Source organism: Pelecanus crispus, chromosome 7 (genome assembly GCF_030463565.1).
Source record: "Pelecanus crispus isolate bPelCri1 chromosome 7, bPelCri1.pri, whole genome shotgun sequence".
Classification (NCBI taxonomy): domain Eukaryota; kingdom Metazoa; phylum Chordata; class Aves; order Pelecaniformes; family Pelecanidae; genus Pelecanus; species Pelecanus crispus.
In genome coordinates, this window is record NC_134649.1 from 48,283,229 (window position 1) to 48,302,258 (window position 19,030).

The 19,030-nt window shown below is 39.3% G+C and overlaps 1 protein-coding gene across 1 annotated transcript in view; it reads left to right on the forward strand.

Annotated features, from left to right (window-relative positions):
- The first annotated feature begins 347 nt into the window (after positions 1-347).
- CNTN6 (contactin 6) overlaps positions 348-19,030 on the forward strand; it is a 120,012-nt gene continuing 101,329 nt past the window's right edge. Inside the window, exon 1 of the mRNA XM_075714559.1 lies at positions 348-402. Coding sequence (XP_075570674.1) covers positions 348-402 — 55 coding nt within the window. The remainder of the gene's footprint in view (positions 403-19,030) is intronic.

Consider the following 19,030-nt stretch of genomic DNA (forward strand, 5'->3'; position numbering starts at 1 on the left):
CTCACACCCGTGCAGGTGATCTCTGTGCCACGTGGAGTGGGTGGATGGGCCTCAAACATTGCGTGTGCTTTTCATTGGTCTCATTTCCACCTTTGTGTCATTTGGGAATTATTTTTATGCTGGGATGATCCTGTCTAGACTATTTATTGCATCTGTAGTGGCCGAGTCTTCAATGGTGCAGTAGAACGTGATTTTACACATTGAAAATTGGGGTACTTATTTTGAATCTGTACTTTAATTACCCAATATCTCTTCCTGTTTTTACAGAATATCAAGGTAGTCACAGGAAGACACACTTTACTTTCCACTGATTGGATGGGAGGAATTTTTGACCTTGGGAAGTGGAGATGGTGTTGCTATGGAAACTAATAATTCTGCTGCCATTCATGAGCTGCAGCACAGGTAAAATGTTCCACTATTAGTGTTTGTGATTAATAAATCTATATCAGTATCATAATTCTTCTAGAAAGGAGAAGCAATTACCAAAAACTAACAGTACTTATTCACATGAACAAGTGACTAAGGAGCTTTTCATTAGGACATGCTTTAATTTTAAGCAACACAAGGTGCTGCCTTTGAACCAGAAAAACACGTTTCAAGATCATAAGCAAGCTGTACTCTGGGTAATAGCTTTTAAAAATGTTCTAAACTGTAACATTGAGAAAAAAGTACAATTGTTACTTGGCTAACAACGTGCACATGAAAGACATTTCTTAGCCACAGCATAACTAACTCCCAAGCCAGCAAATGGAGCTGGACGGAAAACCAGAATAGCTTAGTGAGGGGTATGGGAGCATTGCAGGGATGGTTTAGTTTCCACACTTAATATCATACCCTTCGAATGCCTCCATACTAGTAAAGTGTCTTTAAATCATATTTAACTTCAAGACAAATAAAAGCATTTGTTTATGAAGTCCCAAATTGGGAAGAATCATAAGGACTATCAAGCATAAGTACCAAAAATGAAAGAAAATCTTGCTTAACGCCCAAAGCAAATGCAAATGTTCCTTCTTTGCCTCCAGTTGGCATGGTGATAGATCCTCACACTACCCACCCTGTCACTGAACCATGTGCTGGGCACCCTGTCAGTCCTCAGGTTGTATTCAGAGGAGAAAGCGTGGCTGGAGGAAGCAGGACTACTTTCCCCCGTTCTCCTTCTTGAATATCCCTTGTGCTTAATTAAAATATCAACAGGTTGCTAACATATTGTAAGGTGAAATGTTCTTTTCTGCCTGGCTGGGCATTGTTCACAGTGGGAGTTCGGTATTCTGAATTAATTTCTTTTTTGAACCTTTCTTCTAATTCAAAGCATATAACTTGACAATCCTGCTTCATAAAACCATATAAATGGGATTAACTCATGTGACTCATTACAGGCTCATCTAGAAACAGACACAAAATGGTAACTGAACTCTCTGAGGTTATAATGAATTTGGGGATGAACTAACCCTTCACACTTGTCTGTGATAGAAACCATGACAACTGACTTTTGTCTACAATTAATGTATTGAACTCTAAATAGCTGGTATGTTACTCATGTACTTACAAGGAAATTGTATTAACACAACCTCAAATGATACTTAAATTAATTTTGTAGTGCATGAGTCAGCAACTGTTTGAAATGAAGAAACAGAAGCAGAGTGCAGACTTCACTAGTATGTTAAAATACGATTTAAATTAAACTAGATAATATTTTATCTAATAGATTCGAGCTAAAAATGTAAATCTCAGGATCAGACTTTCTGTTAAATCAATACGAAGGGCCTGTTTCAGTAACAAACATCCAATGGGTTAAGGACTTCATATTAAAATATTTGTAGAGATTTCAAGCAAGCAGCCACTCATTCAGGCGCAGATATGCTGAACTAAACACAACAATAACCTGCTTAGGAACCCGATCTTCTCTTTAATTGCCCACTGCACTGCCGCAGCACCTATCAGCCCTCTTGGGTACTTCTCACAGATCATGTCCTTCTTTACTAGTCTAAGTAAAGGACTCGTACCAATCTTTGAGAGTACAGGATTCAGGATTTTCCTATAATTTCTTGATTGCTTTGTGCAAGTGTGAAATAGATGGTGATCCTGGAATATAAAACACTGGAGGAGCAGTACAGCTTGGTGATGGACAAGATATTTTTACACCCATGTTTTGTATTTCCAAATATAACTTTTTCCTTCACTTCTTTCCATAAAGCTTTCATTTTTCCAACTTTTTCCTTCTTCATCTTTCTTGCTAGAGGATCATCTTTTAATGAGACCAGTATCCTGGGCTAACTGAGTTAAAAGATACTAGGAGCTCACTTTTACGCTAACATGTTCAGTTTTTTGAAGACTTAACAATAGATAAAAATTTAAATGTTCCGCATTTCCAGGCACCAAGAGTAGATCACAATGGCACATTTGTCCTGATCCTGCCGTCAATTAAAGGAAGAGCAAAAGCTCCCAATGACTTCACTGAGATAAGTTAATTTATACCTGGGTATAAAGTAACTCCATTGATTTCAGTGGAGCTAATGCTGATTTTCACTATATGGCACTCTGAAATACGCTTGATGGTAATAGTCAAACATGCAGTTATGGGCAACACTTCTTTGATTTATTATATGGATGGTTCACATCAATTTAGGAGTAATAGAACTGAGTGGGAAAATTAAGAACTAGTCATGATGCTGTGCAGAGCAGTCTTGTGGGCTGGGGCTTGAAAGGTAATTCAGGTTGTTAGATGACATCGGTCAGTCATTTCTTCCTTGTTTCTACCTCAGTTCTACCAGATGTGTAGAATGAAAATGATATTGACCTAAAAATGAATTTTAAATATAAGGATTGAATGTGCTGTACAGCTGAGCTGGATACTATTACTGCCCCCCCACCCCCCAAACAAACTACACTACATATTCTCTCTATATGGAAAGATCATGGAAAGAGTAATATTCCCTCCAACACTTATTTTCCAGTAGAGCTTTTTTATGTGACTCAACAAGGGTCTTTGGGGTTTTATTGCAAGTGCCTTAGGGGATAAAATAAAATAAAGTAATGTATGCATGCACAGTGACACAAATTAGACTTTTTTTTTTGTAATCCATTGCTATTTAAATGAGATAATCTGATCTAAGCGGAGCACCAGAGGCAAGAAGGGTGATGAAGATAAACTCAGAGATCATTACTTTAAATTCCATGTACTTGTTATAAGGATGCATGACAACCATCTCTTTACACTATTGTTGAAATTTAAACATTTCTTGATATTAATATGTTAAGAAAGAGCACTCACTTTATGGATTAAAGATGTAGACAGGATTTTGAGAAGCTGATATGAACAGTAAAGTGTCCAGAGTGCTCAAGAAATAAATGAATCCTTTCTTCACACCAAAACTGTCTCAAGTTTCCCTCCTATGGCTGCACCGAGCTCATGCTCCTTCCTCTGGAGCTATTGTGCAAGGCTGGTTGCCAGCAATATCCTACTGAGAGAGGAAGCTGTCTTAAGCATCCATCAGATGCACATTAGACTGCTATTTGGAAATGGCTGCCAGGCCTGGTTCTGCAGCAGGTTGCCCATGCAACAACAGGCCCCTCATCTATCCGCCTCTCTGCTCCCTCCATTCTCTCCTCTGTCAATAAGGATTTATGGATTTTGTCCAATGCCGTAACACAAATAATAATTTGATCATAAATACGAAAAGCCATTCTCCCACCCTTTTCTATTACCTAGTTTAGGAATGCGGGATAAATAAGGGTTGCAGATTTTAAGTGAGAAGAGAAACAGGCACAGCTTGATTTTTCCAATAGCTGACCTAAGTGTATGACACTCAGGGAACAAACAAGTCTGTTGGTAGCTCCCTACACAGCAGCTTATGTGCAGTCCCATTTTGTTACCAGCTTCACTGCAAATATCTGAGCTTTCCTGCTCCCTTCTTTCAATACTCTGAGGCTCTTTACAGTTCAGAAAGAGGAGGAGAGTTATCTTCTCATTGTTTCTGTGGTTTCTGTCTTCCTCCTGGACAGCTTATCCAAATTCTGTGTGTCCCTCCCCTTCCTAAAGGCTGTCATGACCTCTCTCTTCTCTGATTCCTGGTGGCTTCTGCCCTTCATTAAATACCTGCAGTCTTCCATATAGAGATGGTCTTTGCAACTGTCCTTTGCTCGGTTGATGGTCTTGACTCCATCAAGGAAGCAAATGGGTTTTCCAGGGTTAAAGATGAGGAAAATGTCAGTAACAGCTAACAGGCACTTAAAATTAGCTAGAGGCAATATAAATATTAAAAGTTAAAACAGCCAGCCTGAACCTTCATTTTGAAAATGAGCCAGTAACTGTATTTTTACACAGTCCTTTGGCTTATTGGCTTAAATTCAATTGAAGATGCAACTGCAACCTCCAGGGCTGTGTTTTGGCCCATCATTTTGAAACTGCTAAATTAGAGAGAGAAATTTCATGATGTAAAGTGTCCTGATACTCCTTTGGGTCACAGCATGATGAATATTGAATACATCACATCCCACACTCTGCCTGCAGTCTCTTGCAGATTTATTGTTAGCATAACAGCACCTTTAGGAATGGAACAGCAGACCATATATTTTAAGACAAGTGACATCTTTGCTATTTCTAACAGCGAACTGTGGAGATGAACTAGTCCAGCCTGGAAATGTTAAGGCATCTCTGAACAACCAGAGGCATTCAGAGACCCACTGATGAGTCAGAGAATGATAATAACTAGGTCTCCCTTCGACAACATGGATGTTTTCATGACTTTGGGAAACAGTGACCCTGAAAGCTGTATTTCTGTAAATGACTTCCAAGCATCTGGCAGGAGAGGATGACTGGTGACGCAATGACCTTCTCAGGAGAGTGAAGAGTGACATTTAAAGAAAAACCTTTGTTTCCATTTTATGGGGTGCTATGTGGTTCAGCTCATTTCCCGACATCAGTGAAGAACAAACATACTCTGGTTCAACAAAGCCAGCAAAAGAGCGCGCCTAAAGCCCCTTAAGATGCAGAGCTGGGGCGGGCAAAAGGGTGGTGGTGAGCCACAGAAAGGCAGGCAGCCCTTCCCCTTCCATTTCAGAGACAACACATTTTTTGGCTATTGGCAAGATGTAGGAAGAGGGACTGTGACTGTATCTAGAGAGTATGGGCTATGAAATTATTTAGTTACTTTGATTTGATGTTATTATCTGATTTCTGTTCTTAGAAAGACTTCATAAAGGTTTTGCTAGTTGCACCACAGCTTCACTCTCCTTCATACTCAGTTGGGATGCTCTAGGGGATACTGCTTTGACTGCCTCCGACGCTGAAGGAGGACACTGTCTCAGGGAGGTACTTTCCTAATGGCACAAGCTGCTTCTCCAGCACCTGGAGGTCCTGGCACAGGCTAATGTGGGCAGTGAGAGATGGGCGAGAAGGTCTCTCAGGTGTGACCTTCAGTCTTGTCTTTGTCTTTGCTTTCCCCTCACATGCAGCCGATCAATTGTCTGGGTCTGACATGGGCCAGCGACATCCCAGCTAAAAACTAGTACTCTGGGAACCGCCACACATACGCTCAGATACAAAACCAGAACCTAATACTTTTTGTATTAGCAGGAAAAATACTGTTATCAAAAAAGACGTGAGAACACATGCAAGATGGAGGAAAAAGACATCATAGGTAGGAAGGGAAAATAAGATATTTGTCTAATCCATCTCTCAGTTTTGCAGATATCGCATTTGGAAAACGTTATCGCAAATATTGCTTTAAACTGGAGAGTGGGTGCGTTGCAGAGTCTGAGCTGTGTGCCACTGTTCATTTCTGGAAGGGCTTACACAGAACTGGTCCCTCGTATTTAATTCTAAGAATGAGAATGAGCATTTCACTACTTCTGTTTCCTGTCTCTTATCAGAACCACAAACTGTTTCTAACTCAAGGGCAAAAAAATGACAAAATAAGCCAGTATGTGAGAAATGTGAATCTCTGTCCTCAGTGCAAGGCAACATAAAGGATGAATCCTCTCGTGACAAAAAGGACCGGTGCTCAGGAAGTCTGCGAGCAATTTCTGGCTCTACCACTTGCTGGCCGCTTGAACAGGAGGATGTTACAAAGCACCATGCAGTTTAAGATAACCATTTCCTTCTCTACTCAATTCAAAGAGGGATATATTCACACCAGCTTGTGGTTTAAGCTGCTATGATAATGACACACATGAAGAAAAAAATGACAATGCAGCAATGATAATAACTTCAATAAAGAAGTGACAACCTACATTAGTAGCAATTAGCTGGTGTGACGGTGAGAAGGATTCAGCATTGGTATTGTTATGCCTCCACAGATTGCAATGGCAGTCTTATCACTTGCTTTGAAAAGGGAAGAATTAGGGCAAAGCTCGGCATTTCTGAAAGCCTTTTGTTTTGTTTTGTTTTGCACTTTTGCAGCTTTTCACTAAAGAGACATAAACCCACCTCCCACGCAGTCTTTATTCTGAGTGGGCAACAGAGTGTATCACTGCGATGTTTCCCAAGTATACCACGCCGCATCAAACTGACCTGCTGGATACAGGGAATGATAACCATTTAATATTATGTAACATGGGCTAGACTCACATTACCGAAGAGTCTTCCTTATTATACTTCAGTTCCAAGAAAAATGTCTTTTTCGAATTCACTTGAGTGCACGGACATATGGTGAAAAAGAGGTTAGAGCTCAGACGCTTCTTTGAGGGTGCACTTTCAAATTTTAGGTTGCATTGATTTAGCTATCAGAAAGATGTTATTTACAGTTCCTGAAGTGGAGCATGCTAGAATTCATGGAAGCCATTACTAGAGTTTTATGTTTTCTGTATGGCTCTAGTGTATAAGTCCCTTCTATAGTCAGAAAGGCCTAACCCATTTTTATAGTGGTTTAAATAATTACTACTTCCTCATCTCTTCAATTAGTTACTTTACATTTTAAAAAATGGTTTTTTTCCTGTACAGTGAATTTTACATGGTTTCTTTCTGTTTCGTATCAAGTCATTTCATCTCTCTGTATGAAAGGCTTATTAACTTTGTAAAATAACATCCTGGTACTTCAGAAGTCATTCAATTATAGTTTTTTTAAATTTTTTGTTTGCAACAGCTTCAAAGAAAATTCAATTGCACTTTACTATCACTGCCAAGAAGTTGAAATTAGCAGGTGATTAAGCACTTAAAATATTTTGAGCATTTTCTATTGCCAGCAATAGAAAATTTAAGTATAAAAAATTTAAACTTAAGATGGCACAGTAATACATCACTGAAATAGTTTACTGAAGTACACTGTTTTTAAGTAAACTGTAGTTGAATATAATTCCATTTAATAGAAAACTTTGGTGGGGAGCCTGCTTCCCATACTCCCGTTACATATGAGCACAAACCACCCTGCAACTGCATCTGCTGTAGCCTCCCCCATCGCACAGGGCTTTTCCCCAACCCTAGTGTCAGCCATTGACCTTGCTCACACCCAGAGACCTTCAGAAAGAAGCCCACAGCCCACGCTTGATCTCTCCCTTCTATAACAAGCTACCCTTTAAGCTAACTTTTAAGACGTTTTTTTGCAGTGGTCACTATTAGAGCAGGGTACTTTGTTTAGGGATGTGAAACTAAAACCACAGGGCTGGATTTGGAGATCCCCCATTTCATCGTTGAGGCTGCTGCATCTTGATCTGACATACTGCTACGGTAATCAAATAGTTACCAACGTGTATTCCCTTGGAGTTTAATAGTCAATGCCATTCTCTTTTTATCATCACAACCAATACCTCAATTAAAGCACTGACATGTGAATCCTTAGATTTTATTGTGGTGGGAATGATGGGCATGTCCTACATGAAATGGAGAGAAACCCAGCTGTAGCCTGTAACTTTCCGCTAGCGGAGAAGTGATTTAAGTGGATAGTAAGAATGAGGAGGATTTAATTTGTTTTCAGAAAACAGACCTTGGGAACGCAAAAAATTGTTAAATCTACTTTACTTAGAAATGGAAACCCAGATCAAATTTCCATGCTGTTTAATATTCCCATCCAGCAGATCTGCACACACTGACACGGGTGAAGACCTGGCCCACTAACTTGAAAGAGCTGAAACAATATCTGCTACTTCCACGTAATCACAGACTGATCGTCCCTTCCATTGTTTGCAGAAGCTTGAAAATAAAATGCCTCTAGTTATTGATTTGCTACTTCTTTTTCATTCAGTGACCATTGATCGCTGTTTATGTGTGTGTGTTTCTTGTTGAGAAGAAATTAACATTGAAAACTTCTTGGAATGCACTGCATTCGTACCTACTTGACATTCCTGGTGAAGCTTGCTACCACAATCACTGTAACTGGAGTTTTCAAAAATCTGTTTTGTTTTCTCCTCCAATCTCTTGGCAGCAAAAAAAAGATTTATATACAAAATCTTTTTATTATTATTATTATTATCGTTGGCACTTGCCTGGGACAGAAAATGTGGTTGTCACAGAGTTCGAGCTCACAGTATTATTTAGGCTGTGGTTATTGTGCCTACATTACAAAACTAAACCCCTAAGGGATGTGAGGCATTTTTTCATGACTATCTGGAAGAGAAAGTCTTGCGATTACCACTAAAATTGCTTGCTGGTGTGTGTATGGGAAGCCAGCTCTGAGACACATGCTGATCTGTAATTTGAGAAAAATATGGATGGATTAGTCTAGTGGGGCCATGTGTAGGGGCCGGATGAATGAAAATATCTGAGATAGAGATGAACCATCGTTCGACTGAAGCTATTACATCTGTACCATCTGTAAAACAGTCCTCTCATTGGTCTTATTATATCCAGAACCTATAGTTTTTCTAGTTTTGGCTCTATCAGCTCCAAACACAATCAAAATGACAGGCCAATGATACATTTTCCATAAGACCAGATTGTAGTCCCGAACCATCAAATAATAATGCAAATAGACTCTTTTTATTTACCTTGTATTTGTTTTTCATCCTCCAGAACTCCCTTTTCTATAGTCTTTCATTAGCCATTGGGGGTAGACCTAAAAAAAAAAAAAAAAAAAAAAAGAATCAAAATTAAAAGCCATGTTTAATTCGTATGGAATTACACGGTTTCAGGAACTGCAGAAAAAACTCACAGCTAACATTTCAGGATTTATGTTAGCAATCGCTCTAGTTGATGGCATAGTTATCACAATTAGCCTCCAGACAGAGATAAGGCTCTCTACGGCTTCTTCTGCAGGAGTGACGAGGGGACCAAGTGAGAGGACAACTTTTGAATATGGAGGTAGGCTTCAGCCACACAGGAGACCTGCAGCCCCCGCTTCTCTGGGTCTCTCTGCTTCCCTCTGTCTGTGTGAGGTCCATCCGGAGGTGACAATCCTTGTCCTAGTAGGGCAGCCTAAGGAGGAAGCTGCCTAAAGTCCTACCAGCTTTGCAGCAAGAGGGAAATTTATAGACTTTAATCCTAATCTCTATGCATTTTATACGTTTGAATTTTAGACCCTTTTAGAATTTTGGCAATAGGATTTTTTTTTTTCCTCCTGCTATAGCATAATACTATGGTATTTTGTCCTTTGTTCAATATTAATATATGCTTTATTGTCCTATTCTAATTGCAATCTCATTATTAAAGGGGCAATATGTTTTCCTCTGACAGATATTGTATCTCATTGTTAGTGGATCTTGGTTATTCTGTCCTTATTGTTATTAATAATTTGTAGCAATTGAATTGGTATTAGAATATTACTCTGCTAAATCTCTTTTGCTGCTAATTAAGGCACTATCTGTGACATTGTTTAGCTCCAAACATCATGCTCCTGCTTTTCAGCCTGCTATAATCACCTGTAAGTCATTCATTTCTACTTATGTAAGTCAGGTCTTTTAATCAAGAGTCCTGTGAGCTTTGCCAGGGCGTGAGCTGCCGTTGGTAGGAATGAAAAGTTCTCATGGACAAAGATATTTTTGTATTGACAAATGGGCCTTACACTGCAGCCCTGGAAGCCCTTAGAAATAGAATAATTCACAGAATCATAGGATCGTTTAGGTTGGAAAAGACCTTTAAGAGCATCCAGTCCAACCATTAACCTGACATTACCAAGTCCATCGTACCTGATGGTTCCAAAGTGGGCACAAAAGAAGAAGGAAGGTTTTGAGGGAAAAGTGAAAGATTACTGAAGTAATCCAACTATTCAAGATGCCAACAAGGAAAGTCACCATAGCTTTAGAATGTCTTCTCCTCACAAAATGTGTGTCTATAAGATCAGATCTGTCAAACTGTTTGTTGGGATAATATTTTCTCTGAATAAACAACATCATTAGTTGCCTGGGAACATTATCCACTTTTGCTCCCAAACAAACAGAAGATACAAAAAGGTCGTTCTTGAGTCGTTAGTGAAAACTCATGTTAATGGCGAGGGGGCTTATTTATGTGTGTCTGGAGTAAGTATGATTCTCTTTTAGTGATAGGACATCTGACATATTCTGTATATTGCAGCCCTTTTACACAGATCCAGGAAAATGAGAGACACTCTTTATTTCCGTGCAATTCATTCCGTAGTCATTTTACTGGAGTGTAAGAAGGTGTAAAAAGATATTTATACTGAAATTGTTTTGCTGGAGCTGTTCGGCGTGCACAAGTGCACACACTTCACATGTGCACACCAGTGCCGTAGTTACATAAAATCCGATTTCCATATGTTCATTAGTTAATTTACATTTCTGATTTAAGCAGACGATACCAAGAAAGCTGCAGTTATCGGTGGCGTTACAAGCGCACGCAGGCCAGACCGAAGTCACATCTGACCTGCTGGAAGTGTCACCCTGAGCCCCTCGTTTCGCTGCCAGCGCCTGCCTGCCGAGAGGGCTGCTCCGGGCCAGGCTAGCAGCGGGAGAGGGAAAGGAGGGTTCAAAAGCAAAGGGTGGCTCGCTCTGCTAGCAGCTTCACCTTTCTTTTATCCAACCCATGTGGGAGATGTTCTCTTGCCTATCCCCTCCCAGCTCTGTCAGCAGCCGTGTGCCTTACGGAGGAAGGCTCTCCGGGCCAGGCAGGGGCTCAGGCACTCCAGCATTGCTACAAAGCTGTGTTGCACACTGGGTTATTTGTATGCATTGATCTCGGCTACGGGTGTCGTCTTTGCCGCTGGATTTCCCTAAAAGCAGACGCAAAGCTCATTATCATTTGGGAAGATTGTCTCGGAAAATAGAAGCGTGTTATACAATCAGAGAAGAAACACTGTCCTGTGGAACCAGCTTCCCCTTTGCGGAATTGCTGCGTGCTCCTGGACGGATTTTTGTTTATAGTGTTTCATTGCCGCAACAGACATCCGGGCTGCCCTTCCTCCCAAACCGCAGCATAGTCCCCAGTTCATAGACTGTGCCCTGAACTCACCCTGGAAAATGGCTTTGGAGTTTAGAGTAAAATCTATCCAAACTTTGACTTACATGCTTAGATGGCCTTCCCACCAACACGAAAGTGATTTATGGAATGCAATTTCTTCATCCTCTAATATTGTCTCACTTCACACACATATGCCAAATAGGTTTTGATGATTGATTACTTTTCCTACTGCTTATAAAAAAATGTATACCGGTGCAGGCAATGTGAAAAAAACTGCAGGGGTTAATCTCTAGTAACATCTTACTGAGCATTAATCAGATTCATATTTCAGTCATATTAGTCTAAAGCTACTGAAATAATTGATGATATAATGCAACTTAAATCAGAATATAACATTATACCTCCAACTACTGTTTCTAATTAGATTTATTCTGCTTTACGCCAAATGTAGTAGAAATAAAAGAGTTTACTCTGCATCTTTCTTGTAAACATTTGTGGCTTTGCAAAATACAAATGGTTTGCTCTAGGCCAGAGAAAATGTAGTCATTTATGCAATAGATATTGAATTCATATTTGCCTGACAAGTGACCTTATCAGCTATAACTTGTCATCTTCTAATTAGTCTACATTTATTTTTTTCACTAAATTAACCCCCAGCCTCTCCTGAAGATACGTTGACAGTATACCAAATTGTATGTGGTGTTGCAATTAAAATGGCGGTGCATACGGCCTCCACAAATTTGCCTTAAAGAAAGGCACATCTCATTAATATCACATCAACCTGATCGTAAATTGAAGAGTTTTTATTCCCAACGATGCCACTGGCTTGCAAGGCTTACTGACCAGTAACAAAGTCTTTTCTTTAGAGAGTCTAAGAATAATCATATAACACTAAAAGTGCACAGTGAGATCTAGGGACCAGGAATACCTCTGTATTATTAAAACACATTTCAAAGTACAGAAAGCAAACAACAGCCACAGTTTTATTATTGCTCTTGGAAGTTTCCTTTTATAACAAATCATAAATAAGCACCCCTTATAAAACCTGAAGCCACATGAAGTTTGTCTGGATTCCAGGTTCATTTTTGTTTTCATATCTATTTTCAAGACTTTCTAAGACACAGTGTTTAAATTGATAATTTCTGGAGATGTACAGAAGTACAAGTTTAGGAGCTGGGTAAGCTTTCATATCAATAACCTGCCTGTCTACAATTTTTGAACACCTCCAGGGACAGATAGCTGCAGATCAAAAGTTTTGAAGACTTGAATTTAATTCCTTCACAAGTTAAATGCCCAGGTCCTTAAATTTTTTTAAATGTTATTGTGTTTTACAGATCAAGACTGACCTGAAAGGTAAGCATATAACATTTGTATGGAAAAGAATGAAATCCTGTCTTGAGAATCCAGCCTGATTCGCATTTTATGCCTTAAAATAACTTGGTTTTACAGTTTTGGCTAAAAATCTAAATCATGTTATTTGAAAAATCAACTGAAGTTCATACATATTTTAAGGAAACCTAACCTGATTCAAGATTTTATGTCACAATCTGATATGTGTAAAATACTGCACTGTGCATATACATAACTAATTTAGAGGGAGAAGTTGAGAAAAGACCACTTTTGTCAGCCCAAAGTTGGACGTTCACTGCAAGTCAAATTAATAAAACAACAGTATGTTATATCGCACTGACATTTTACTAAAATGTCCATAGTTTTCAAGATAATAGAGACTTGAAAATACTAACACGCAGGAAATAAATGCGTTAAAACAAGACGTGTTGTAAACTCAGTTGGATACAATTATTAGGGAGAGGAAACATGTAATACCCTACTTTCTCGCCTTCAAAACTCTGCACTCTAAACCTACCTAAATTAGAGCAGTGTCTATCATTGATTATGTCATTGCCCAGAAATACAGCCTTCAGACGGTTTGTCATAACTCTGCTGGTGATACTACACAGCAGACACATTAAGTATCAGTCAAGATGATACAATTTTCCAACTACTACAAGTCAAGCAAATATGTTCTCAGCCTTCTGGGACAACCTTTCCTGTAGATGGATGACACCAGACGGTGATGTATGGACCGAAACAAAGCAGTTCCTCATACACCTTTATCGTGCCTTTCCCCTGGTTTTGGTCAGGGCCCTAACCCTTAAGGGAAGGACAGGTACTTACATACCTAAACCCCATTGAAATCGGGGGGTCAAGAGCCTGAATTCAAGTAACACCTGGCCTTTTGTCTTTACAGCCTGAAATTCTCCACAACCTCCATCTCTTTTTTTTTTTTTTTTAAATAATATCATCTTTACCTCATTTAATGCTTTTTGGGTTTTGCCTTTGCATTTCATTTTATTCTGTCTTTGCATTCATTACATTTTACTGCTCACATTATCCCCATAATTGAAATACTCTCTGCCCCAGCTGAAGTTCGCTGTGATGAGAAGTAGCTCCCGCACTGAATGTACTTCTTCCTTTGGCACATTATGGCATCAAACCACTTTCTTTTTTTCAAATCTGCTTCAGTTTGAATTTCACCGCTGGCATAGATGAGATGACTAATCCAATTTCCCTCTATGCAGAGTGTCCTCTTGCAGTTCTTTCTGCACTTCTACTTTTTCCCTGAATAGTCGTCATTTAATGCCCTGTTGTCTTAGATGGCACTCATTTAGTGGTTTATTAAGCAGTAATTTAGCAGCCTGTTATCAGTTCCTACTGTAGCTAGGAAAAACATGCAATCCAAGTACGCAAGATTTCTGCAGAATTACAGCATTTTTGTGATTTTTGGATTAGAGAAAAATTACAGGAAAGTCATACATATGAAATGTTTTCCCTGCATTTCATTATTGTCCTTGCACTAAAGCTCCCATCAGGCTACTCAGAATACAGATTGCCTGCTCTCTCTTTCTGTTTCCAGCCCAAGCAGTGGAATTGTGCAAAATTGCAGAGAACTCAATGGACTGAGCTAAGCATAAGGAGGTCCTAAGGCTGGACTCAGTTCTTCTGCCTGCACTCATACTGTCCTTTCTGTAAGGTCTCCACTGGGGAGAAGGCAGAAGGCTTAGTTTTTGTGGGGTTCTTAAAAACCATGGAGATTAAATGAAAAAAAGGGCAAGGGTAGAAACCAAAGTGTGCCCTCAGCATTAAATACAGTAGCATAGAGGGATCGGTGTAAATCCCAGCTGGAAAAATGTTTTTGCAAAATAATTTTGATGATAACCTAGGCAAAGACTTGATTTGAAATTACAGCTTTCATCTGGATAAAAACAGAAGTATTTTTTATTAATAAATCATTCCTGTTTCTTCAAATTGCCAGGTTACAACAAATAATGAAAGTAGAGATAAAAGGAAGCAGCTAAGAGGGTCATGAGATATCAGCCAGCTAATCTGGCACTGGCGATTGAGCAGCTACCAGAGACGCGGGATTTTTCGTCTCTGCTTATGAAAAGCATTTCTGGTTCTGGTTTCCCGCTGGAAACATATGCACAAGAGACACAAGAGAACAAATCATACAAAAATCTCCCCAACCGGCCCACCATCCCACGCTCTGCAGGCTCTGCTCTGGAGTGGGTGCTTCAGGAAGAATTAGCAGGGACACCTGATGAAAACTGCATTTTGGACTGCTGCTGACAACTCTATAGCGTCAAAATGATGTCAAAAATCGACATCAGAAGGGGAAAGGGACTGCCTTAAAGGTATAATGGTAGGTCTCTCCACTTTTCCAGTTTTCCCCAGGTGTTGCAGCCTGCTGACATGGCCAGCACTGTTCCCACTTCACGTGCGCTTGGCTCCAAGCCCTGCCGTGGCCAGGTTAGCCCTGCCTGCTGAACCCTTCCCTTTCTGTCTCTGCTCCGAAGCAGAATTTCAGTGCAGCCCTATCAGCTTGCATTTTTTTTTCTCTCTCCTTTCAGTTAGGTTTTGTTTTGCTATTTATGCTGTCATTTTTTTGAGAATACATTGGATAAAGGTCAATTTTTACTTGAATGGAAAAGAACAGTAATTTGACAGTGAGACATTCCCAGCTTGCCATACATCAGAAATGTTGATATTAGCTCCTTTAAAAGAGAGACTAGAGACAAAAATTGCCCAAGCAACTCGATTGCTAGCAGTTATTTTCCAAAAAATGAGCATTTACAAAGTTATATTTGTGGCTTCTGCTAAATTTTAGGATGCTCTTGCTGAAAAGACTTTAACTTCATTTGTGTTTGCTCAGAAAAAGATCATCATGAAGATATTAAATAGTCAAAAAAGATGATGGCTTCAAATAGTGTCTTTTGGCTGATCTATAATCATTTGCTCTGGCAATTTTATTCAAGAACATTAGCACTGATCGCTTATGCTGTGTTCCTAATTATTTCTGAAATATTGTGCTGTTGCTCATGCTGAAATGCATAACGAGCAAAGCGGTAGGTTAGTTCGAAATGCAATGTTCTAACTGGTTTTTAATCAATGAGTGATAATGATAGCTTGTGTTTTGACTTTCACTGTTTAATTGGTAGTAATAAAGCAGATCTTAGTTGATGATATTTAGTGGAGTTCAGTTTCATTTATCTCCGTTTATTCTATTTATTTTAAAAGTGCCTGGGAGCTTTCAGTGCTTGACACAATAACAAAATATACAATGCTAATTATATTTTGGTTGCCTAATATTTTCCACAACAGAGGATTATGATGCCCTTTCATGGGGAGCTATTGCACCTCACTGTTTTCAGCAGGTTTCTGAAATGCGGTGGGTGTCTAATGGTAAAGCTATGCTCCATGAAATCCCAACCAGATTTTTCTGAGATACAGACTGTTTAAATCACTATTTCCCTTCTGCTGCTTATGATAGTCATAATTTTTTTTTTGCCAGGATGCCAAAATAATAATTAAACATAAATATTCTAAGGGTGAGGTGGATCTGCAGGTGATGTTGCACGAGAAAGTACATTTCATCAAAACAGCCACACTGGCTCATATCAAAGGTGCATCCATCTGATTACATGCCAGTCAGCCAAAAGTGGACACCTGAAGAAGACTCTAAGAGCAGAGATGGCATATAGCTTGAATACGATATTGCATATTCCTCTACCTTTACACTACATGCAATGCCCAAAGCAGAGCTGAACTGGGATGATTTTTCTGGTCAGGATAGTGGGCACAGTCAAGCCAAATCCCCTGGGAGCAGAGCGGTGTGCCACACACCACGCAGCGCTTCACTGTATGGCAATACAAAGGGCTAAGAGGGAAAGCGAAGCGATAGGAAATGGGCTCAAGCTGCGCCAGGGGAGGTTTAGATGGGATATTAGGAAAAATTTCTTTACGGAAAGGGTAGTCAAGCATTGGAACAGGCTGCCCAGAGAGGTGGTGGAGTCCCCATCCCTGGAAGTGTTCAAAAAATGGGCAGAGGTGGCACTTGGGGACATGGTTCAGTCTGGTCTACCCTTGATTGGTTTAGTGTGGACTTGGTAGCGTAGGTTAATGGTTGGACTGGATGATCTTAAAGGTCTTTTCCAACCTAAACGATTCTATGATTCTATGATATTTCTGCTTGACCCTTCAGTTTCTTCACTGGCCAATAGTCAATTTTGCAATAGACTGTACCTGATTTTTCATCAAGACAGACCATTTTTTTTGTTTAAGTTCCAAATTTAGTTTCAATCTACTAAAGGGATGTCAATACTGTGATGACAAGCATATGCAAATCAGTCAGTCAATACAATAAATATTTCGATAATATCCTGCCTGATTAATCTAATTTAAAAGAGGATCTGCCTTAGGTTTAAAATGTTATAAATATCTCTTGCGTTCCTTTTCAATTATATGTAAGAAAATAAAGACCTTTTTAATCTTGCCTGGTTTGACATTACCTTAATTGCTTAAGATGATTTATTTTCCACGATTTTATTCCCAAGTTATCAATCATCTGAAAGCAAGACGTAGGTGGCAGCCTGAAATTTCTATATCAGATCTTCCTGTGTCCTAAGGATTTTTGCCATGGTAGTAATTTGGACTACAAAAATAAATTTTCTCCTTGTGTTTTTCTATTATCTTCATGATCTCTATTATTTCTAAGCGTTATTCCAACAGATAAACCTTTCTATCTACATACAAAATCATTTCTGATGTCAAGTTCGTACAGCTTGTTCCTGAATAGCTTTATTCATGCCTGTTATTTAAGCCCTAGTGGGAAAAGCAAGCATCTATGAAGCAGCCATTTCGTTCCAGTTATTCAAAGCAAATAAGCAAAATTTAAATAACCTGTACACAATGCTTAAGCATCCACCTGCAATTTAAGTCCCCTATAATGGTGATTGTATCTAGCTTTCTACAAGGTCTGGGACTCATAATACTGCAAAAACCAAAATACTACTTCACATTACGACATGTTTCCTATTGAACATAATCGGGAATTACGAAGTGTGCCCTCTGGAAACAAAAGAGGAATCATTGTTTGCTTTAGTATATTCAAACTATTTGCAAACTAGCCTTTTTCATCATTTCTTTTTCATTCCAATGTGGCTGGATCTTTGCTACTAAGTATCTGCCTGAAAATAATGCAGCTGCCATCAATATCCAGTAGCTATTGCACACTGAACTGGTACAGTTTTCAAACACCAAAGTATTTAGTACACCAATTATCATTTATTACATAGGATGCAGTCAATATAAATAGAAGACCAAAGAGACGTTCTTAGCAGAGCTCTTCCCTCTTTCCCTATAGCATGTATGTGCGTGTGCATGTGTGTGTAATTGCTTGTAAGGATGTATATGCACTATACATTTATATACACACATAAGTACAGGATAAATATGTTACACAGTACAGTGTTTCACACACAGAGAAGACTGAGAAAAAATGGAGTATCAGTTGCTTATACTTTGTTCAGTAGGGGTTGATGCATTGCCTATTGAAGTTTATGAAAGGCTTTCACTGACTTCAAAGCACTTTGGCTCATCTTCCCTACATAGAACAAGAAAAAAAACCTGATGAAGCATGAAACTGTATCTACTACCAGCTATAAAAATGTTAGCCAAACTTAGCATTCGTCAGGCTGCTGCGTATTTTCCGTACTGAAATTACAGTCACACTGCGGAAATAAGAAAAAAAAAAAGTGTCCTAATAAATCCAGTTGGATTTGATAATTTTTTTTCCAACAGATTCCCCAACTCTTTCTGCCATGGGGCAGGAAGAGGGATGCCATGAAAGATGGTAAAGAGTTCTGTAAATGAACTTGGAGACTAAAAGGCTTGGTTGTCCCAGATACCTCAGGCTAGCCAAGAACAGGGGGGCGGAGGAATAAGGCATTTCAGTCTAGCTCCTTGAAACCACTCAGTTTTTTCCTAACATAGAAAAAGAGAGAAAAGAGAGGCAGAGCTATTCCTTCCCCTAGGCTTGCTCAGGATTTAGAGAAAGGAGGCAATGGAGCAATTCCCTTTTGTCTCCCTCTCTCTCCAGAGTCACTGGATGGGAGCATAGGACGGCAAAGCAAGATGCTTAATGAAAAGACTGAAATGGGTCTGAAATGGAGCTTAAATGCTGGAAGAAATTTTCACAAATCTCTTTTTTTTTTACCCATTTTGAGTAAAAGCAGAACTTGCCATATTGTTCTATGCTTATTCAAGTTAGCGTTTTACTCTCTCCACCTCTCTCCAGAGCATCTATCAATAGTTGCAATGGAGTTTTGGAGTCATCACACAAAAACCCAGAGCTGATCAACACTAGCAGTGGCAAAAATTATCTGAGCTTAATTAATCACCATCCTC